Below are 23,937 nucleotides of genomic sequence, written 5' to 3'. Positions count from 1 at the left end.
TTCTAAGTGTGCATGTAGAATAAGCTCTGAGGAGCATCAATATGAGTCAGCAGAATTCAAGAGGGCAGAGGTGCAAATAATCACCAAATGACTCAATGATGCAGTTCTGGGATACAATCCAACTGCATTGATGCAGGGACATGAGACTAAAAAGAAGCAGTATGCGGGGATTCCAGGGAATAAGTTAGAGGCCAGAGTGTTCACACTAGATACAAAACAAAATTGCTGCCTACCTCAAAGCACTACTGCAGCATCAAAAGAGAATCCCAGAGGGACCAAGCACAGCACAACCTTCAGGGTAGGAAATCATTCAGAAAAGAACCACAGCTCATCACACATATGGCAAATTATCTGAAATCAGACATCTGTTAAATATTGTATGTCACACCTCTGTCTTAAACTACAGACAATCCACTGTAACAGAACCACCTGAATATATGCATTTTATGATACAACGTGTGTCAGACAAGGCAGACATATTTTATGTAAATATTTTAATTGATGTTTATAATGGCAAGTGCATTGTATCATTCTCTATAGCAGGGATGGGCAAACTAGGCCCGCTGGCCACATCCAGCCTGCAGGACCATCCTGCCCGGCCCCCGAGCTCCTGGCCTGGGAGACTAGCCCCGACCCCTCCTTTGCTGTCCTCCCTCCCCTGGCAGCCTCAGTTTGCTTGCTCCGCTGCTGGCGCAATGCTCTGGGTGGCGGTGCTGTGAGCTCCTGGGGAAGCACAGCTGCAGAGCCCGGCCTGTTGGATGGTGCTCTGAGCTGCATGGTGGCAGCAGCAGCCACAGGTGCTCCAGGCAGCGCAGTAAGGGGGCTGAGAGCAGGGAGGTTGGATAGAGGACAGGGGAGTTTGGGTTGGTGGTCAGGAGGTGTGGATGTGGATACGAGTCAGGGCAGTTGAGGGGGAAACAGAGGGTTGAATGGGGGCAAGGATCCTGGGGAGGAAGTCATGGAGGTCAGGGAGTTGGATGGGGCAACAGAGCCAGTCGGGCAGGGGTTCCGGGGTCAGTCAGGGGACAGGGAGAAAGGGTTGTTGGGTGGCGCAGGTGTCCCCGGGGGGCCATCAGGAATGAGAGGGGGGTTGGATGGGGCAGTAGGGGTCTGGGGGCAGTCAGAGGACAGGGAGTGGGGGGGTATGGATGGGGCAGGGGTCCCAGAGGGGCCATCAGGGAACGGGGGGGTTGGATGGGGCAGGAGTCCCAGGGGGGCAGATAGGAGGTGGGAGCCAGGCCATGACCCTCTCTCCTAACCAGCCTTCCATACAATTTACAAAACCCGAGGCAGCCCTCAGGCCAAAAAGTTTGCCCGCCCCTGCTCTATAGCTAAGTTGTGGCCAGATCCTTTGATCCTTCAGGGGTGCAAAATGGCCTTAAAGGTTCCTTCCCCAACTATCCTCCCCTTTGCCAGCTGTTTCAAGAACTGTTCTTGCTCACCTGGGGATCTAGCTGTATGTTGCAGTCTTCATTATTTTAACCCCACCGTCACCGTTTTCACATGTGGGACTGAAATGTTCCATGCTTTGCTTCAGCTCAGAGGTGAATTTTGTTTTGAAAGTTTGAGCAAACTCCTGTCAGCAATATTTGACTTATACAAGAGTGAAAAAATATAGACTTTTCCCCTTGTAAATATTTTCAGATGCTTTTATGCTCAGGCATAACTCAAAGATGTCTGCATTTAACTAAGAAATGTTGGATGTTTAGTTAATCCACTCCCAGGCCCTTTGTTTTTATTCATCATCAACAAATAGAATACAAAAAAACACTTTAAATATTTGTTCTTGCACATCTGTGGTAGTAGATATTGCTCATGTTGGGAGCTACAATGCATTGTCAGTTGTAGCACTAAATGTCAAGTTGCAGCTTTAAGCCTCTGAGAAGAAACCAGACTTCCTGTCAGGATTTTGTGGGAGTGCACCCTGGTGTGGGAGCTCCACCACTCTACTGCAGGGTGCAGCACATGTTCCATCATGTCATTCAGCAAAGCTCACTGTTAGAGCTGGGATGAGGTCATGATTCTGCCGTCACCTGTGAACCTTTCTCCTTCCTTATGCTAATGCAGTGCCTGCACTCCCCACCCCAATTGTAGTCAGTCTGGCCCTAGAACAGAGCTAGGAGTTGGTGAAGAAGGCTCATTGCACCCTCTTCTCCCTGTTGCTGATCCACACAGGGCCAACTGTGGCTCTTTTGCCCTGGTCATGCATACCCCAGGTGGAGATGGACCACTGGAGCATCATTTTTTTTTATTGGGATTCCGTGTGGGTGGAAGGGTCTGCCTGCATGGAAAAACTTGCAGGCTTAGGATCAAAGTTATCAATTCATAAACAGAGTCGTCATCAGGCTTTCAGCATGCACTTAAAATGGGTAGCTTCTGTTTAAATAATAATGTAGAATGCCTCATTGTGCAATCATTCACGGATAATTGGATGGATACCATGTTTCAAGAGACAATAATCTATATCCCAGGTGGATGAAGTACTATTCCAAATATTTGTTTCCAGCAAGAGAACTGGATTATATGGTGAGGAGAATGGCTCATTGTCTCTGTTATTATGCCAGTTCCACAGCAAGCTATGCCCTGCCTGTGGGATTCAAGACAAATGTGAAACAAATGAAACCTAAGCTGCTCCTCCCCTGGCCTGCCTGTTGCTCTGAGTCCATATCACTAAATTCAGCTGTCAGATTCATTGCTGAGTGACTCAGACCACCCACATGGACAGGAAGCACTTTGAGCAGCTCAGCACTGAACCTGTCAGTTGAGATTGTTCTGAAGGGCATCAAGCAGCAATGGAGAGGCCAGGAGCAACTAAATGTAGCATATTTACATTTTTTCTAAATTGGACTCGAGAACATGGCTTCAGGAGGGAGAGGGTGTGGAAATCCAAGGTTGAGGGGGTGGGGTTATCCTCTTTAATTGTTTAAAATGACAGTGTACTTGGGCTATAAAATGAGATGGGGTATCTGGGAAAACAAAGGGGATTCCTGATTCTTATTACAGAGCCAGATCCTTAAGTCCTTCCCCAGTGTTCATTCTGTCCTTACTCAGGTAAACTACTATTGGAGTCAATTGCTGTTTGCTTGAATGAGGCATAAATAAAAGCTGAATAAAGCTCTCCAGTTTTGGCTCTGTGGGTATGGCTGGTACTCAGAACTCATTCAAATATTGGGGAACAGTCCTCAAAAAAGGACTGAGGGCCAAATGTGTGGAAATATTTTAGGTACTTATATCCCTATTATCAGAGTGTCTACAGCTGTGAGATAGGGAAATGCTGTTTATTCACAGTTTAACTGATGGAGAGTGGAGGAACAAGAAAAACAAGTGATTTACCCAAAGTCACACAGGAAGTCGGTGACAGAGCAGAGATTTGAACCCAGGTCTCCCAAAGTCTAGGCTAGGACCCTAGCCATGGGACCCTCCCGCCCTTTTGTGCCCTTTAGTGTTTCCTTTGCAGACTGCCATCAGGAGGGGATGAAAGCGAGCTGGGCAGTCTGCCTGCCTGCTGCCCCCATTCACAGATCCTGTACCTCTCCTGTATGCCCAGCACAAACCCTCAGAGACATAATCTCTGACATGGGGGTTACAGAGGGCTGAAGGTGTCCTTTTCAGAATGATGAAGCGGTGGGCAGGAGGTTTTTGGATTTTTTAACATGGCTGGCTGAATTCTAGTTTGAAATGGTGCTAGGATTTTATTGCATTACTAATTATGTGTTATGGTGCCTAGAGGCTTGGCTAGCTGTCTCCTTTGTTGTTTAAATCTAAATAAACTAATAAATAAAGTATGGCAGCAGTATGCATCTTCACAATGTCTAGGTCCCCTGCAGCTTTGCCCTGGCTCCTTGGACTCTGTCTTAATCCAGCAAGCTCTGAAGTCTGTGAATAGTGCCACTGAAATCAGTGGGACTATTCACATGCTTAAGTGTTGGGCTCAGCTGGGCTACAGTGTTATTTAGCACCATTCAAGATTGAGTCATAGACTCATAGATTTAAGGTCAGAAGGGACCATTATGATCATCTAGTCTGACCTCCTGCACAATGCAGGCCACAGAATCTCACCCACCCACTCCTGTAACAAACCCCTAACCTATGTCTGAATTACTAAAGTCCTCAAATTGTGGTTTAAAGACCTCAAGGTGCAGAGAATCCTCCAGCAAGTGATCCATGCGAGACACTGCAGAGGAAGGTGAAAAACCTCCAGGGCCTCTGCCAATCTATCCTGGAGGAAAATTCCTTCCCAACCCCAAATATGGCGATCAGCTAAACCCTGAGCAAGAATCAACAGCCAGCACCCAGGAAAGAATTCTCTGTAGTAACTCAGATTCCATCCCATCTACCATCCCATCACAGACCATATTTACCTGCTAATAATCAAAGATGAATTAATTGCCAGAATTAGGCTATCCCATTACACCAATCCCTCCATAAACTTATCAAGCTTAGTCTTGAAGCCAGATATGTCTCTTACCCCCACACTTCCCTTGGAAGGCTGTTCCAGTACTTCACAACGTAACAACATAGTTCCCTTGGCCCCATTTCCATGGATTCCCCACTCAGTACCTACTTCTGCCCTGAAATACTTGTTAGGGTGTTCTCTAGCACTAATATAACCTTTGACTGTAGGCACTTTCCTCATCAATTTGTACTGGATGTCAGGGAAGGGTGACAGACATTGCACCTTATCGCCTTCCCCTGAAAATCAAAAGGGAGTCTTGCCACTGATTTTAATAGAAGCAGGAGTGAACCCTTCATCTAGACTTTAGAAAAGCTTTCCATTAACTGCTACATAAATCCTTGACTCCAAAGCAGGGATGGGCAAACTTTTTGGCCTGAGGGCCACATCAGGGTTCTGAAACTGCATGGAGGGCAGCGTAGGGAAGGCTATGCCTTCTCAAACTGCCTGGCACCCGCCCCTTATCCACACCCTCCCACTTCCTGCCCCCTGACCGCCCCCCTCAGAACTGGCAACCCATCCAACCCCACCCCGCTCCTTGTCCCCTGACCATCCCCCCCGGGATCCCACCCCTTATCCACCAGCCCCTTGCTCCCTGTCCCCTGATTGCCCCAACCCCTATCCATACCCCTGCACCCTGACAGGCCCCCCTGCGACTTCAATGCCTATCCAACCCTCCCGTTCCCCATCCCCTGACCACCACCCCCAGAACCTCTGCCCCATCCAACCACCCCCAGCTCCCTGTCCCCCAGGACTCCCTGCCCCTTAGCCATGGCGCCGCGCAGTCTAGAGCAGCAGGGCAGGCAGGTGGCTCTCATAGCCATGCTGCCCAGCAGGAACTCGCAGCACCCCCCCCCAGAGTGCTGGCAGCATGACGAGCTAAGGCTGCGGGAGGGAGGAGCTGGGAGCTAGCCTCCCTGGCCAGGAGCTCAAGGGCCGGGCAGGAGGGTCCTGCAGGTTGGATGTGTCCCGTGGGCCTCAGTTTGCCCACTTCCGCTCTAAGGGTATTCTATACTGCAGTTGGGAGGTATGGCTGGAGAATATGTAGACATTCATATATAAAGCCTGGGCAGGTGCAGCTTTACTGCTACTGTTACTCAAGTTAGCTTTAATCTAGTCATCTAGATAGCTTGGGTACTGGAGCAATGAAGCCATGGCAGCAAAAGCTTCAGCATGGGCTAAGCTAGCCCTGCAAGTACTGTAATTACCCAAGCTTCTGGGAGGACTTTTACCACCTGCTCTGAAGCCCATGCCATCACAGCTTCACCGTTACCAGAACCTGTGCTAGCTACAGTAAAGATAGCTCAGGCATATCTAGTCCACCTGTAATCCTGGTCTATGACTGCAGTGTAGACATACCCTAACTTTGTCAAGAGGTGGAATCCAGGAGATCAGTGTTCCTGCTACTGGCTGCCCCAGAATTTGGCTCAACGTCTTCATCCTGTATGGCAAGTGGTGGCCCTCAAGTCAGTCCAGTGCAAAGTGATCACCAGATTATTTCTCAATAAAACTTCTGTTCAGAAACCACAACAAAAGATCTTGTAGATGAAAATCAGTGATGACATTATCTCAGGTTTCCCACCTCCATCCCAGTTGCCTATTTCACTGCCACCTACATTTTAAATTCCATCTTCAGGGCCAGAGCTTGTCCTAAAGATGTGTGTATGCAGGGAACCTTCAGTGCACAAATCTTTCCCCACCTGTAGAGAGAGGCAAAGTTAGCTGTATCCTTTGTAATCATGCAGAGGGCTGTATACACCTCCAGGGATCTGTGAACAGGAAAGGGTGTGGAATGGGAAGGGCGATGGGGGCCATGCATTCTGGAGGTTTGGAAGAATTTCCCCTCAAGCAGGAAGATCCATCAAAAAGAATATGTCTGAGGCACCAACAAAAGACACATCACTAAAGAGAGGTCCACATTTTTCTATAATCTCTATATTGAGGCTGGATTTTAAAGTGTCATCCTGGCATGTTATGTGTAGGCATGCTGTATACATTATTGACACAGAGAAGTGAACTGTACATTCCCCTTAGATTTCCCTGCCAAGTTTGTGGTTGTATATTTCAAGGCTACCGTTTCTCTAAGAGTACTTGGAATGTCACCTAGAATGGGACTGATTTGGCCACCCTTGTTCACTTTTAGTAACACTTCCTGAGAAATCCCTCTAAAATCCAGTGGATTACCTGAGGGTTGTAAATAAGAGTGGCAGAATCATGAACAGTTAGCTTCCTTTGAGTCTGATTATGCCACTGAAATAAATGAGGTCTACTCAAAGTGCGTGTGTGTGTGTGTGACGGATCTAGTTACAGTGAATGATTTTATTTTGGGCCTGATTCTATGTCCCTGACGTAGGTGGAGTAGCTAGTACTCATGCATTTACTCACATTGAATTGGATGGGGCTAGTTGTGTTTGTGCTACTAAACATGCCTAAGGAAGCAGAACTCAACTCTCAGTAATTTAGTCTCTTTTTACGTCCCCAAATAAAAGCGCATAGACTTCAAGCTTTAGTAATCTACTTGTTATTCATCAGTACTCCCCCGATAGTTTAAACAAACACATTTCAGTGTCTGGATCATGCACAAACTATTTGTTTTGACTGTATCATGGAATGTTTTGCTTTTCGTGACAAGTGACTGATCATCTAAGGCCATGTCTACACCACCCCAGAGTTCGGATTACAGGAGGGGAGGGTATGAATAACAGTGTGCAGGGGGGAGTTACAGCACAGCACTTTGCTGCGCGCTGCTATTCACTCCCCCGTAGATGTACCTGCAGGGCAGTGTAGACAAAACCTAAGTCACATGGCAGTGTTTCTGCTACTTGTTTGGATCATTGAAATTTTAATTTAAAAATAAAAGGAAGGAAATACAGAGATTTCAACATGACCACACAAACATTTCTGGCATGTATCTTTATATGAAGGCATGTTTACATAATCATCCAGAAGATGTTTGTGTACCTTGAATGTTCCTTTATGAACTAAAACATCATTCATGCAGATGTTCCTAGGGAATGAATTAAAATGGTTGCAAATAAATATCACAGCACGTATTTGTGGTTTATACTCAGAGAAATCACTGCACATACTTTTTTACTGATTCCACCCAGCTCTAGCTGTGCTAATTTCACTTCAGAACACATAAGGCACATTTTGGTGCTATATATTTTTCTAAGCATTTCAAAGGTTTTTGAGATACTTCTCTAACATCTGTTTTTATTTCCTTACTTCCTTTTCCTGATTCGAACATAAAATATTCAGGAAACTATAATTTAGAGGGTAAGATATTCTTGTATGTTGAAATAGCTCCCATCATGCTATGTGAGGATGATATAACCTTTATCCCTAAAGCAAACCATTGACAATGGCAAACCAAGGCCACAATTATCACAGAGATAATGCTTTGTTGTGCAAATATATTGTCAATGGGAGGAGGACATGGGGGGACCATAATAAGGCTTGAAATAGGTACACAAAAAATAAGCTGGGTACAAAAGAGATCCTGAGGAAAGCTGTTTTATCAGTTGGCTGTGGGCTGTGACAGCAGTGCCAAAGGAAATTATGCTATGCTAAGATAATTTTTCTTTTCCATTTTTTTTCTGTCCTCCAAAAGTGCAAAGGATATCTGCTGTAATGGACTGAGAGCTTGTACAAGGACCTTCCTATTCTGCTTACAAAGAAGCCACAATGCATATCACTGCTATCCACTCAGATCCTATTTGTAGCACTATTTATATAACAATTCACTAGTTTAATTTTGTTGTGGCTATCTCCATTGCAGCTGTGCAATATGCCTTTCCCAGTCTTTCCTTATGCCACCCTGTGCTACCTTCTTTGGGAAATAAGAGCTCAACTTTATATTAAAATAATGTTTGGTATTACATTTTACAAAGAGAGGCCCAGTCTTGCATGGTGACAGCACTATCCAGTCCTGACGTCTTCATTGGGAGACAGTGGTGCTTAAGGCTTCTTGGCAGCTGGTCAGCACCTACAGCATAAGGAGGTCATCATTCCTCAGGTGCTGGCTCAGCTCCTCTCAAGATAGGCCCAAAATGGGCCTGATCCTGCAAGCTGACTGTCCTCTGCTGCTTTTGAAGGCAATGGCAATTAAGGACACTCAGCACCTTGCAACATTGGGCCCAACGTGCACTGTTCATGGTCTTAAATTTCTTTGAAACATTGGGGGACTTTGGAAAAATACATTCATTCCTATAAATTCCACTTTGCAGGGAGAGGATGTGAAAATTGGTGTCTAAGTTATCTGCAGAATAAAGCTTCTTACTTACGTCCAGATCATCCCTGCTCCCATGGGAAGGGCATAAACAATTCAGGAAATGCCAAGAGTTTAAACTCTTGAGGTATTGTTTGCTTGTATTGTGGTAGTGCCTAGGCAGAGCTGTCCCTTGGGTAGGGCGAATCAGAGCGACCGCTCCAGGCCCCGCTCTTTGGGGCACCCCGTGTGCTGGTGCGGTTGGCCTGTGCGGTCAGTCCTGGAAGAGATGAATCCATCATCCACCTGGGGCCCCGCACCTCCCTAGGGATTGTCCTGTGCCCAGGGCTCCAATCATAGACCATGCTCTCACTGTTCTAGGTACTGTACATGAGGCAACATCCCCTCCAGGTAAAAGTATTCCTGGAAGAAATCAGGATTGTGGCCCTTCGATGCCACAGATATTCTTGGATCTGTAGAAATCTTAGGTCTTCTGTGCTTAGGGCAGGGTCAGGCCATCCATGTTATGTTCCCTTAGGGCAGGGTCAGTCCCTCCATGTTAGGCTGCTGTTACTTCCCGAAGCAGGAATGCAAAATGTTATAATGCAATGAACAGCATTGGCTTCTATTGGGAATTGCACCAGAATGCCCCAAGGTATGGAGGGGGATGATGCCACAGAGAGTGGCCATACCATAGTTTCGCTCTGGAGCTCAAACACCTATAGCAGGTAGTTTGCCCAGACAGTCTTCCAAAGGGTCTTGGGAATAGGGGATGTTGCCTCATGGATTTCCCCTCCCTATTTATATGCATTACTTCTCGTCTACAAACAAACAGTAGGAGGCATAACATGGCTTCATTCAAGATAATTGTATTTAAAAGGAAAATAGCATACATGCTACTTTTCCTTTATTAAACTAATATTTACTCTGGCCCACGTATGCAAATTGGAGACCAGGAGCAATATTAGAACCATTATAAAAACACAGTGACAAGCCCTTCTTTCTTTCATAGCCTCAGCTTGTCTGTTGTACTGTTTAACAACAGGACAGAAATGTTTGAAATGGAATTTTATATTTCCTGTAACACACAAACCTCAGCAGCTGATTTCCTGCAGACATATATTTAATATGCCAGTACAAAGCTTCTCTCAGAAAATATGTCTCTCTCTTCTAGTTATCCAGTTTGGCTTTGTCACGCTCTTCGTTGCCTCCTTCCCTTTGGCTCCGGTGTTTGCCCTTCTCAACAATGTCATAGAAGTTCGGCTGGATGCAAAAAAGTTTGTTTCTGAGTTAAGGAGGCCAGATACAGTGAGAGAAAAAGATATCGGTACGTAATGAAGAATCATTGCGATGATGGTAACACCTGGAATTCACCTCAAAAGAGGAAATTAAGATTAATCCTGTAACAAAGCTTTGTTATTAACTCTCTTATAGGAATTTGGTATAACATTCTGAGTGGTATTGGAAAGTTTTCAGTTATCATTAATGTAAGTATTTGATTATGACTTTATGAGCTTATTTTTTCCCTTAAGTTTAATTTAAATTTTGAGCAATACCTACTTTCTTCAATTGCCATAAAATACAATGAAAAACAAAGTTACCCTCCTTGGGTTTTAAACATCACATAATGTTACATAGAATCGGAATTACACGAGGCGTGCATTTACTCATCTCTGTTTCTGAATTATTTTGTTTTGCGGGACATGAAGATTAATTTATATAAGAATCATACATTAATAGGCCGGATCCTGCAATTATTAGTCAGGCAAAATTCCAAGCACACCAGTAGAGGACAAAGTCTCATTTATGAAAAATGCTGTATGAGAACTAGGTATTATAATGCTTAGACACATTTACGTCATTCTCTGGCAGTGTGAATATAGGTTTGGATTAAGTCAGTGTTAATGTAATTTACCTGAGCAGTGTAAAGGAGCCCAGGGCCTTATCTCAAAGAAAAAGTTTTGCCAGTTATGCAGCTATTGTTATACATGTATAGTTACACCAGTATGACCTCTTATGTAGACACTATTATTCCAATATAAGAGTGGCATTTTTTGGTATACCTTAAACCCCTTCTCAAGAAACATATGTCAGACTGAAAAAGGTCACCTATACCAGAAAAAGAGTGTCTGCTTGGGGTCCAAGGTGTTATGCTGATTATAACTATATTGGTTTAATTCACATCTTAAGTTCTACTGTAAGCCTTTCCCATGCAGACAAGGTTTTAGTATACATGAGAATCAGGCCCCTGGGGTTTAATCATAATAATACCCAGTACTTTTTTCCCATAGATTTCAAACTATGTTAGAAAGGAAAATGAATATCATCACAGATGAGGAAACTGATGTGCAAAGAAATGATGTGATTTGCCCAAGTGGCAGAGGCAGGAATAGACTGCAGATCTCTCACTCCTGGTGTTAAGCCATATCAACAGAACCACGCTGCCTCCCTCAGTTTTACTTGAGTGCACATTGCAGGATCAGGTCCTATAGTTATTTACATTTTCAGACATACTCTAGTTGCTTCTATTCTCCAAGTGCTTTAATTAAAGGGATAGCTCAGTGGTTTGAGCATTGGCTTGTTAAACCTGAGGTTGTGAGTTCAGTCCTTGAGCAGGACCATTTGGGGATTGGTCTCCTGAGGTCCCTTCCAACCCTAGTAACCTATGATTCTATCTATGAAAACATTAGCTATGCTGCCCCTCTGTTGTCAACAGCTGGAAAGTGAAAATGTGTATACTTGAGTTTTAAAAAACACTTAGGTCCAGATTCTATCATCTTTACTCAAGTATCATTTTTTTCAGTGGGACTACTCACAGAGTAGGGTGGCAGAATATGGCACTCAGTTAACTATTATTTGGATATTCTAGATGCTTCTGGGGCAAATTCTGATCTCACATATGTTAGACACCACAGTAAACTCCACTGACTTTGTGAAGCTACTCCAGATTTAGAATGAAGCAAGGGAACCGAGAATTAGTCCTTTATGGGCCACACCTCAGCTGGTATAAGTTGGCATAGCACCAATGAAATCAGCGGAGCTACACCAATTTATACCAGCGGAGGATCTGGTTGTTATACATGCTGTGGTCCTGCTCCTGCACTCTTTGTAGTCAGTGGTAAACTCCCATTGATATCAATGGGGGCAGGATTAAGACCATTATATATGAGGCAATTGTTGTAATTACTCTTTGCTCTTAAAAATGTCCCACCTGCCTAGCTATATACTTTCCCTGGAGACACAGGTGACAAGTAACTGTTGATAGTTTGGGGCGGGGGGGGGCAGTGGTGGAAGGGAGGAGGGTACAATTTTGAATCTACTGCCTGCCAAAAAAAAATAAAAATATAAACCTTGGCAGAAATCTGGCAGGGCACATAAACCCATGTGCCCCCCACAATGCCATGAGTTTCCTCTGCCTGGAGAGAGAGAGAGCAGGCTAGTGTAGTTTAAAAACACTTATTCTTTGCTGTGTCTGGCAAGTCCTCTCTCACTTGTGAGGTTGCAAAACTGACCATCATTATTCTATATTTATTTGAACATGAAAACTATAACCTGAATTCGATTAATCCAAAACACATCATCTGTAGATTCACTGGGTTATTTTTTGTCTCCCAGGCTTTTGTAATCTCTGTCACATCTGATTTCATTCCACGCCTTGTGTATCAATATGCATACAGTCAAAATGGAACTATGCATGGATTCATCAATCACACCCTCTCATACTTCAATGTTAGTCATCTCAAATCTGGAACACAGCCAGACAACTCACAGTTCGAACATGAAGTTATATTCTGCAGGTAAAGTAGCTCTAACGACACTTTGTGGAGGTGAAGTCAGTTGTTTCGGTCACACGTTAGATAAAAGTGTTTCCTCTCTGACTTAGACCTGAGAAGCTTTTCTGTTCTTTTAAACTATCATCTTTTTAGTTAATGCAGATATGATATTTAGACTATATAGATGCAAAATCCAATGGTGCCTCCATGCATAGAATGAACAGCTTCATCTAAGACTTCTGCTGAATATAAAAACCTAGAGCTCATTTCTTTTCCTACTGACATCAAGGACAAAACTCTCATCGATAAGAATGGAAGCAGGATCACACCTTAAAAACACACTCCCTCAAATTAGAACAATATTTCCTCCCTTACAGGGACTCATTTTCCCCGTGCTTGAAAACCCACGCCTTCTCCATAGTCACATGCTTTAATACCATGTTTTCTGACAAGAAACACTAGGGGGAATTCCCTTCAGAACCTATCAACAGTATTTAGTCTGTTGCCCCTTAAGCCGAACAGAAAGTCAAAGTTTGGAGGCTTGGGAGGCAGGGATGTAATCTTGTTTATTCACAGAAATGAATGCAAAAGCCTGTTTCCCTGAGCAGCGATAGGAACATGAAGCCCACAGGCAGTTTTCTTGCTCAGCAGTTCCCAAGTGAGCCTCTCCAGCCATCACTGTGCCTGAGGAGAGGCTGCCTCTGCGCTTCTGCTCTGGGGGCACACACAACTTCTTGCCCTGGCTTATTTAATGCAGTTCACACAGCCCAGAACCAATACCTGGCATCTGCATGTGGAGTCTCTTAGGAATCCCCTGAGCCCACCACCTGGCTTGCCTTTTCAGGGGACGCTGGATGTTGGCTCCACCCTTTGTCTGCAGTTGTTTTTTACTACACACAGGTGCGTAATTGCTCCTTCTGTTGCACACAAAGAATGCTTTAGCACACCCGTTGGCTTTACTGAAGTATGTAGTTGTCTTTGGAAGAACACTCCTGGTGGCTGTCATTAACATCAGCCCCAGTTATGGGGCTAGCTACATTTCTGTCTCCTTTATGGTCTGTCCAAGAGCACCCAGTTTAGGTCTTGGGCCTCTTGCCCTTACTTGTGTAAAAGGGAATTACTCAGTTCTTCCACTCTTGAACCAGGATCTTACTTCAGTACCAATTGGTATTGCCCTGCAAGTCTGACATGATTTAGGGAACCCTATTTCCTCCCTTCAGGAACCTGTGACTGGTGATGAGGACCAGCAGCCTTGTTAGAACAAAGTACTTTTATTTGGGAGCTGGAACAAAGCATTACAGAAAAAGGGATGTAAAAACACAAACAGCTTACACTCAGGTCTATTTTACCTCAAGTCCCACCATCTTAGGTGGGAATTAGACAGGCCTAGCTTCTCCAGACATGTCAATGGGTTGCTGCTTGAGTGTCTTTTCAATCTGGTTCCCCCTTGCATCCCTAAGAGAATGTCCTTTTATATCCCATGAGAGTTCTTAGCTCCTCCTCACACCCCAGACTTCTTCACTGCTGGAGGGATTTGTCCACTCCTGGTCAAACCAGTTCCATAGGCTCAGAGGGGAACTGAGCCAGAGTCAGCAGAGCTAGTAGTTCTGGCAATGTCCTTTAGCATTCTCTTTAATAGAAGCCAATAAGGGACCACCCTTGAGACCCCTCTGCCTGACTCATCCCAGACACGCCCCTAGTGAGAAGCACTTAAAGCAAACCATTCACACTGAAAACAGCACCCCAGTAATCAGACCAGTCTGCAATACTAAAAAATTATTACAGGGCCCTCCACATTTGCCACAGCCCCTAAGTCATTATGGCTGAAGGTGTTGCCTGTTTATTATTTCCAACCATAGCTGAAATGGGGACTTAGATACCAAAACTAGATATCAGATCCAGAGGGCTGATTCTGTTCTCCTTTGGACCAGTTTTATAACACAATATCTCCATAGATTTCAGTGAAGTTACTTCTGATGAACATTGCCATTAAGGAAGATCTGAATCTACCCCCAGGTCTCCACTATGGTGCTGCTGAGCTAGTCTATGTCAATGAACTTTGTCAGCATTGTACTTTAATCGTTTTATATTCATAAATCCCTAGATTACCTTGAATACGGAGATGCTGGCATGTAATACTGTGAGTCAGCATAGAAATCATGCTGTATTTCCTGGGTAGAAACCCTCCCATTCCCAAAACTGGTTAACATTTTATCTTAGATAAATATCTCATTATTAGCTGCAGTGATTCCTATATTTCCCTATACATACTATAGGCAGTTTCTTACAATATTGTAAATACACCTGTAAAAGCAGCAAAGAATCCTGTGGCACCTTATAGACTAACAGACGTTTTGGAGCATGAGCTTTCGTGGGTGAATACCCACTTCCTCAGATGACATGCATAGGATGAGGAAGTGGGTATTCACCCACGAAAGCTCATGCTCCAAAACGTCTGTTAGTCTATAAGGTGCCACAGGATTCTTTGCTGCTTTTACAGATCCAGACTAACACGGCTACCCCTCTGATAGTAAATACACCTATTATTATAGTTATCTAAAGCAACTGGACATTTTGTAGGGTGGCCACCAAACTATATAAGTATTCGTGTCTTTTATATAAACTATAAAAGTGTCTCTTGTTATGACAGAAAAGGCTAATAACTAGCTAGCTGTAGAGTCAATGGGGAATGTCCCACATGGGTAAAGTAGTTGTTTTCAAGAAGAGAAATCCCAGTTGTCATTGTTTGGTGTGGAATGTGTACAGTTATCCAATGTTGCCATCCTGATCTATATGAATAATCTTTACTCGTGCAAGTGATCCCATTGATTTCATGGAGTAAGGATTACTCAAGTGAGTAAGGGCCACACAGTCAGGCTCCAAGATATGAGCGGTAGGTAGGGTGGGCAGGTAAGCCAGAACAAATGTCCTGCAATGAGGGCTGCAACACCCAACTAGCAGACTGAGAGAGAGCACTGAGTCATTGTGAGAGTGAACAGCACTTGTAACAAGCAGGCTGCTGAAACCCAGAGGAAGGACATGGGGCACAGGTCACTTGCAGGTTTAAACTAAAGTGGTGGATTCTCTGTATCTTGGAGTCTTTGAACCCCTGATTTGAGGACGTCAGTAACTCACTCAGAGGTTAGGGGTCTATTGCAAGAATGAGTGGGTGAGGTTCTGTGGCCTGCAATGTGCAGGAGGTCAGACTAGATGACCATGATGGTACCTTCTGGCCTTGAAGTCTGTGAGACAGTAGAAAGAGCAAAAACTCTCTGGTGGCTAGCAGGGATATTGTTGGAAGCACTCGTGTGGCACATCCAATAAGCACTGCTGGTGATGGGGACTCTGCTCAGTGTTATCTTCTACTCACCTATTCCTCTGTGGCAGGCAAGATATAATTATCTTAAAGCTATGCTCTGGGCCTCCTTTTGCCAAATTGCTCTTCTCTTTGTGCCCTGCTCTCCTCCATTTCTGTATGTTGCTAGCAATTAGTTCTCTAGCACAATACAGAGCTATTACATGATTTTAGATTGTCCTCCAAAGTGTCTGTGAGGCATTCCTGCTCCCCTCCTCCATCCCTCTGATTTTCCTTGTCCAAGGTGGCTATATGTTATTATTTTAGGTAGTCTCTCATCAGTCATTCTTATGACAAGCCCATCTTACTTCAGTTTTGTTTCTGGTGTCCTGGCGTTGGTTCCAGTTACTTGGACTTGCTCACAGCTTCATTGTCTGGTATATGATTGTTAATTTTCCTGGAAGATTGTGCACTGGCAGCAATGACGAAATGCACTGCCTGAGTTTACATGGCCTTGATAGGGCTGCAAAACAAGGAGCAAAGCAAAACCATCGTATATGTAATTCTGGTTCATTGTCTGAAGCTGTATGTCAGGTACATTCCAATTCTTCCCTCTGAGCAGAAAGTGTCTCCTGTACTGAAAACAAGAAACCTAAGTTAAAAGTCCGACTCTGTACCAGACTAATCTGATGCTGGTTCAGTGAGAAACAAATGAGAACATTTTTCTACCTTTAATTATCAGGAAAATACTATGGGAAGATATTGGCATGTTTGCTGGCCAGTTCTGAATATCACCCGCCTTAGTGAAATTTTATCAAAGTCACAGCTTTGGCTAGAACACTAACTGTGATAAAACATAAGATATATAACTCCAAACCCAGGAGACATGCTACAAACAGTGTCCCTTTTATTAAAAAAAAAATCTGTGTTTCTTTTTCTGGCAAATACGTTGGGAACAAGCTGACCTCTCTTATTCTTAGATATCTGTGACCTCTGGAGATAAATGTAGTTACAATAAGATTGAATTTTGTTCCTTACGGGCATTACCAGAGATTAAGGTATCTTAAAAATAACCATAACAAGTTAGAAAATTCTCCCACTGAACATCCAGTATAGATTCTCTGAATATTTTGAGCAGCATTTTATGCAATGCTGTGAACTCTTTGGCATGACTTCCAAATAAACATTGCTGTGACGCTAATCTGTTGCATATCATTAGCTGTAATGATTTTTTAGAGCAAAAGGACATTTGTGTAGCTATTGCAAAAGTCAAATTAAAAGCAAACTGTGTTAAATTATATGCCATTTTTATTGCCCTAGTCCTTTTAACCTTTATAATCTCATGCAATAATGGAATACATGAAACATGCTGGTCACATACGCACATTCAGAAGAGAAAGAAGGCAGATACAAATCTTTAAAGAGAGTTTCCCTTAGCATAAACCTGCTTCCTTTTGCACTGGATCTGTGAAGTGCTTTTTTTTTTTTTTTTTGGAATGAGCTGTTTCCCTAGTGACCTGGTGTCCATCTGGACTCACAGATCTGTATGATTTCCATTTTTTCCAATTATTCCCATATGCACCTGCTTTATGATCCACAGCTTCAAAACACCGATGAGAGCCATCTCTATCTCACAACTGTTCACTCATTTCTTCCTTATTTTTTCTTATCGAAGACCCATTTAAAATAAAAATAGAATAGCACATCCAGTTTTGAAATGACTGCCTAGGAAGGAGTACTAAGGAAAGGAATCTGGGGTCATAGTGGATCACAAGCTAAATATGAGTCAACAGTATAAAACTATTGGAAAAAAAGCAAACATCATACTGGGATGTGTTAGCAGGAGTGTTGTAAGCAAAACACAAGAAGTAATTCTTCCACTCTATTCTGCGTTAATTAGGTCTCAACTGGAGTATTGTGTCCAGTTCTGAGTGCCACATTTCAGGCACCTAGATGTGGACAAACTGGAGAAAGTCCAGAGAAGAACAACAAAACTAATGAAAGGGCTAGAAAACATGACCTCTGAGGCAAGATTGAAAAAATTGAGTTTGTTTCGTCTGGAAAAGAGAAGTCCAAGAAGGGACACAATAACAGTTTTCAAGTACATAAAAGGTTGTTACAAGGAGGAGGGAAGTAAATTGTTGCTGTTAACCTCTGAGGATAAGACAAGAAGCAGGGGGCTGAAATTGCAGCAATGACAGTTTAGGTTGGACATTAGGAAAAGCTTCCTAACTGTCAAAGTAATTAAGCACTGGAATAAATGTCTAGGGAGGTTGTGGAATCTCTATCATTGGAGATTTTTAAGAGCAAATACCTGTCGGGGTGGTCTAGCAGGTGGACCTGTTGAGGGCCATTCCTATCCTATGACTCTATGATTACATTTAAGCCCACTATATTTTAGCCCACTGATATATTTGTACAAGGCCTTTTATTTCCCTTAACTGCTTTGTCTAACATTGATTCAGCTTCCTTTTTTACTCTAACATCATTCTCTTCCAGCCTTAACTGACCCTTTCTATCTGTGTTTACTTTCCTCCAGGCTTCCCTGTTTCCAGTACACATTCCTTTTTGCCTTTGGATCTTTGAAGCAGTCTGTTGTAAAGCCACATTGGCCACTTCTTGTTCCTTTATTTTACTTTTGCCTTGGACTGTCTTGTCATTGCCAAACTGGGGTCCTTGAACCACCAGAGGTCTGCAGTGCCCATCCTGATCATCTGTAGAATTAAATATTTTGAGAATAAAGTGGAGGGATAGTTAATGTGTTGAGATGAGTCCCTGAGAGAGACACTCTTAGGAATGCTCTGCAGAATGACAAGGCCAGAGATTGACCTAAAATACGCAACTTCAGCTACGAGAATAGTGTGGCTGAAGTCGATGTATCTCAGGTTGACTTACCTCGTGTTGTCAGAGCGTGGGGTCGACTGCCACTACTCCCGCATTGACTCTGCTTCTGCCTCTCGCCACGGTGGAGTACAGGAATCAACAGCAGAGTGATCGGGGATCGATTTATCGCATCTACATGATAGACTTCAGTCTTAGGGTACATCTACACTACCCGCCGGATCAGTGGGTAATGATGGATCTATTGGGGATCGATTTATTGTGTCTAGTGTAGGCGCAATAAATTGATCCCCGATCATTCTGCTGTTGACTCCTGTACTCCACTGAAGCGAGAGGCGGAAGTGGAGTTGAGGGGCGAATGGTGGCAGTCGACCTCACGCCATGAGGACATGAGGTGAGTCAACCTAAGATACGTTGACTTCAGCCATGCTATTCTCATAGCTGAAGTTGCATATCTTAGGTCGATTCCCTCCCCACACCTCCAGTGTAGGCCAGGCCTCAGGTGTTTATATCCTTCAGCAGTTTGTGGATAGTTATAATGTCCAACCTTGGTTGTTACATCCCATAACTGAACAATATATACTCAGTGCTTTAATATTTTCTAGTAAGTTAGTCTCTTCAGGCCCCTGATCATTTTTGCTTTTCTCTAAATTGCATTCAATTTGTCAATAGTCTTTTTTCATCCTGAGGTCCCCAGTGCAGTATTCCAGGTGCAGGTTTTAATCTGAGCTGTTTACAGAAGAACTATTACCTCTCAGCTCCATCATGCCCTTGCTTATGCAGCTGCAAATCACACTGTCCTTTTCTGCTGCCATGTCACGTTGCAAATGTGTGCTAACTTGCTGTTCTCTGTCAGCCTTAGGCTCTTCCCACTGTATCTGCTTTCAACGGGTGTCCCTTCAAGATCTGTATCTCATCTTCTCTTTAACTATTTTGTTTTATTTATGCTACTTTGAATTTTTCCAAAATTATTTTTATTTCCTGCCTTAATATCTTACCACTCTTTGTCTGATATCTGTCCTTTTTTTATGTTTGCAAAACATTCCATTTTAGTAGCATCTGCAGGTTTTATTAACATCTTGTTTACTTCCTCTTCCAAAATATTAATGATAGTGGTAAATAAAACAGGTTCGAACACCAATCTTTGCACAAGCCACTAATTGCCTTCTTTGATCTCAATACACTGCAGTAGATCTTTATACATTATATATTTGCAGCATGTCAGACCCTCTGCACTGAGGTGAGTTTAAGACTAGAAGAGGTCTATATTTTATTTTCCAAAAGGAAATCCAATCACACTAGAAGATTTTCACCATTAGGGCCACATTCCAATCTTGGTTACAACTGTGTAAAACCAGAGTAACTCTGCTGGATTCGATAGAGGTGTTCCAGAACTACAATGCTGACTGAAATCGGATCCTGGCATTGTAACTAATAGTGAGGAATGAAGTACATAATGCTCAGGGGATTCAATTCTCTAGAGTTAGCTGCTGCAAAGTTGTTTTATCAAAGCAATTAGTGTAATCTGTAGATGGCAATTGCTGGAAAGTGTGTGCTAACCAAGCTATCTTCACTGGCAGGTACAAGGATTACAGAGAACCACCTTGGTCCCCAAATCAGTATGAATTTTCTAAGCAGTACTGGTCAGTTTTATCTGCTCGTTTGGCTTTTGTTATTCTATTTCAGGTAAGTCTTTTGAGTTTACCATATTACAATTTCACTCACAGAAGCACCTGTGATAAGCTAATGTATGTGTATGGTGCATGCAGTTCATTTTGCCTGTACACTACAGGCACTGGCACCGCCAGTACCGCTACACATGCGCATCCATAACATTTGAGATTCAGGATTCTAATCTATGCACAGCACTAGTGTCCACCTCACAAAAACCTCCTTCTTAGCAGAGAAACTGAGGGTAGAATGAGAACAGGAGTACTTGTGGCACCTTAGAGACTAACACATTTATTTGAGCATAAATAAATAAATGTGTTAGTCTCTAAGGTGTCACAAGTACTCCTGTTCTATTTATGGATACAGACTAACACGGCTGCTACTCTGAAACCTGAGGGTGGAATGAGCATGGAGATTTGTTGGACCTAGAGGTGGTCTTTTCAGATCACGAATGAAGCACAATGGAGGGACAATGTGTAGTGGATGCTTATATTGCTACTGCCCATGCAATACTTGCTCTTGGGATAGAGAGCTTTGGTTTCTACCAGCTAAGCTGTTGGGTGCTCAGTACCTTTGAACATGTGCCTGAAATAAGCCCGCAGGGCCACTTGAGCCCCAGTTCAGCAAAACACTTCGGCATGTGCTTGAGTCTATCCTTATATTTAGGACAACACTTAAATATGCATTTAGCTTATCCATTATGTTCAGTGGGAGTTAAGCACATGCATAAGTGATTTCTTGAACTGGGACATTTCCCTGAATCAGAGCCTTATTTAGGTGCCTAATTTCAGACAGAGCTTAAACATGACATGTTTGAATGGTAATATGCCACTGGGTTGATAGGGCATTTCTAACTATTCCGTAGCTGAGGTTTGATTCTGTTACAGCCTGTTTGAGTATTACAGATCCTTCCAGCTTAGCTAGCACTGTATGCTCTATTGCTCTTTATTTTGCAGAACCTGGTCATGTTCCTCAGCGCGCTGGTTGACTGGATGATTCCTGACATTCCCAAGGACATCAGCGAACAAATCAAAAAGGAGAAGAGTATGCTTGTTGATTTCTTCCTGAAGGAAGAGCATGAGAAGCTGAAACTGATCGAAAGTTTTATCATGCGTGACAAGCACAGAAACAAAGGCGAGACAAAGGGCCGAAGGAACCGAGCGGCAAGCTTCTGCCAGTTTAGCCGGAGTCAGCGAGGCAGCTTTACATCCTTTAGCTCACAGCACACAGAAGTATGACTCCTTAGGGGGAGGAAATGTACCATGGAACATGTGCGATACCTGTATACTTACTGTGTGATGTGATCCTGAAACTGGAGGGAGGGAGGGACCGATAGGCAGGGAGAGTGGAGGAGGGAGTCTGTCACTTCTCAAGAAACTTCAGGTGTAAGTTTCTCTATAACATTTTATACACTATCCGGGCTGCAGCACTTTCAGAGTTATTCAGTGCAAATTAAAGAGCCGGGTTATGGCTGCGGCTGGCCCTTGCACAGAAGCATGGGAAATGGGGAGGGCAGAGTACAGCGCCTAGCACAGTAGAGCTCTGGTCCATGGCAAGATCTCCTCAGGCTACTATAATATCAGTAATAAGGAGCCCTCCCCACTCTTGCATTCTCTGTGCCAAGACCAGCCACAATCCCAATCCCTGCACTCTCCTGAGTGCAAGGATTGCTACCTGCTAACGTGCCCCTAGGGCAATATGTACTCCAAAGAATCGTGGGCAATAGACCCTACCACACATGTTTCAGCAGAACTGGCCAGCCACAGAGGGGGCTGAACTTTGAACCCTCTCAAAGGATGTAAAAATAAACACATTCCCTCTGCACACCTAGGCTCTAGGAATCATTGTGCCTTCGTGATGCACAATGCCTCTTGGTGTTCTTACTGCAGTGGGGCTCGCCACAGCACTCCTGATGCAGAGCTATGGTTAAAGGCACAAAATAGCAGGAAGAGAAAAAAAATTAAGATTACTGAGCACTTTGGCCTACAGTTGTTGGCTTAGCAGGACCCTGAATAATAAGCAGAGACAGATCACAACATAAGCATCTGAAAGATGTAAAGATGATAGAACTAGCTAAGCACATCACTGTTTGTTGTTCTGAGCAAAATACTCTGGGCCTAATTCACCTCTCACTTAAACTGGGACTTCAACTCCAACTGGTGTCAATCGGAAGTAACTCTGCTGATATCAACACTGGAATAAAACTGGTATAAGTGAAAGTAGCGTGAAGCCTTGTAACTTGTGACAATATCTTCATGTACGTTGCTCCGGAAATAACAAAAAGTTGCTGTTGTGTATTTACTATAAATCAAGATATTGTTATGCATAACTGTATTCTACTGAGAGAGGAAAAACAAATTCACCAATTAGGTTTTTATCTAAATGCACCTAATGAATAATTTTATTCTGTTATGGATTAAAAATAAAATTTTCTTAAAAAATATATTGCTTTTAATAGACCCTCTGAATCCATCTCAACTCAAAGCACATGTAGAGGAATCTCTCCTAAAATATACTGATGCACAAAATGCTTTGGAAACAAAGAAAGATGATGTTCTTTCAGATGGGACAACTTAGAAATCTGACTGGATTTTTTGTTTAAATCTCCAAGATAATTTAATATATAGTCGTGGAGCCTTTGAATTTCACCTGTCCATCAGGAAGGAAAAATTGCTTTTTAAAAAATGACTCACTGCAACACAGTGACATTCACTCAACCCGACAGGTATGCAATTTAAGGTTGCAGGAATGTGCAATATTATAGCATCTGACCTCATCCTTGATGTTTGTGAGATAACTACAAAAATGATACTTAAAATCTCTTCACACAATGTCATGAATATAAACTACTGGCTATGTTTATCTGATGTTTCCAGTTTACTGAGATAAGTGGGCAACCTACAGGAACAGATCATTTTGATTTAAAATAATCTACCCCCATTAACATAGTGTCTGAGCCCCTTACAATCTTTAACACATTTATTGTCATAACTTCCCTTTGAGGGAAGTGCTGTTATCTTGATTTTACAGGTGGGCACTGAGGCACAAAGAGACTTGCCCAGTGTCATACAGGAAATCTGTAACAGTTGGGACCTGAAGCTTGGTCTCCTCACTCTTAAGCTATCAGCAAAACTGCTAGACCATCCTTCTTCATGAATTAATATTGCATTATTTCACTTTCCAAAAATCTAGGATTCCAAGAAGGCCTACCAAGGCTTCACATTTGACAACAATATAAATGTCCTCTGTTTACGGTATTTGTACTGTGTGGTGTTTTGATAGTAGCTTTGTGGGTTTGGAGTATTACACCTGGGATTTACATCTGTGACTGACTGAAACACAATTAATTTTTATCACATTGTTAGGCCTACATTAGGAAGAAACTGGATTTGCCATACAGTGTGAATACAGGCCAGTTGAATATGTTGGGCCTAACGTTGCTCATTTAGATATTTGGTAGTGTGTATGCAGAAATGGGTTTAGAAGGGGATTTATAGGTCATGTGACACCAGTGCTGCCAATCAATAGCTGGATTAAACCCATTCATCTGACCAATATCTCTATTATTTTATAAATATTCATCAGAGGCTTAAGCTGCCAGACTGTGCTCCATGCTGCCTGAAGAAACTATAAAGAAGGGAATCTCACTTTTTTACAGTAAATAAACCTGCTCTCCAGAATATACCATAAATTC

The 23,937-nt window shown here is 43.2% G+C and overlaps 1 protein-coding gene across 1 annotated transcript in view; it reads left to right on the top strand.

Moving 5' to 3' along the window:
- Positions 1 to 22,595, top strand: part of ANO2 (anoctamin 2) — a 308,905-nt gene extending 286,310 nt beyond the window's left edge. The window contains exons 26-30 of the mRNA XM_030538784.1: positions 9,838 to 9,990; positions 10,098 to 10,150; positions 12,279 to 12,460; positions 20,153 to 20,258; positions 21,200 to 22,595. Of these exons, the coding sequence (XP_030394644.1) occupies positions 9,838 to 9,990; positions 10,098 to 10,150; positions 12,279 to 12,460; positions 20,153 to 20,258; positions 21,200 to 21,481 (776 nt within the window). The 3' untranslated portion in view covers positions 21,482 to 22,595. The remainder of the gene's footprint in view (positions 1 to 9,837; positions 9,991 to 10,097; positions 10,151 to 12,278; positions 12,461 to 20,152; positions 20,259 to 21,199) is intronic.
- Positions 22,596 to 23,937: the final 1,342 nt, after the last annotated feature.

This window comes from Gopherus evgoodei, chromosome 1 (genome assembly GCF_007399415.2).
Source record: "Gopherus evgoodei ecotype Sinaloan lineage chromosome 1, rGopEvg1_v1.p, whole genome shotgun sequence".
NCBI classification, from domain to species: domain Eukaryota; kingdom Metazoa; phylum Chordata; order Testudines; family Testudinidae; genus Gopherus; species Gopherus evgoodei.
The sequence above is the reverse complement of the archived record's forward strand: the minus strand, read 5'-3'. Positions and strand labels throughout refer to the sequence as shown.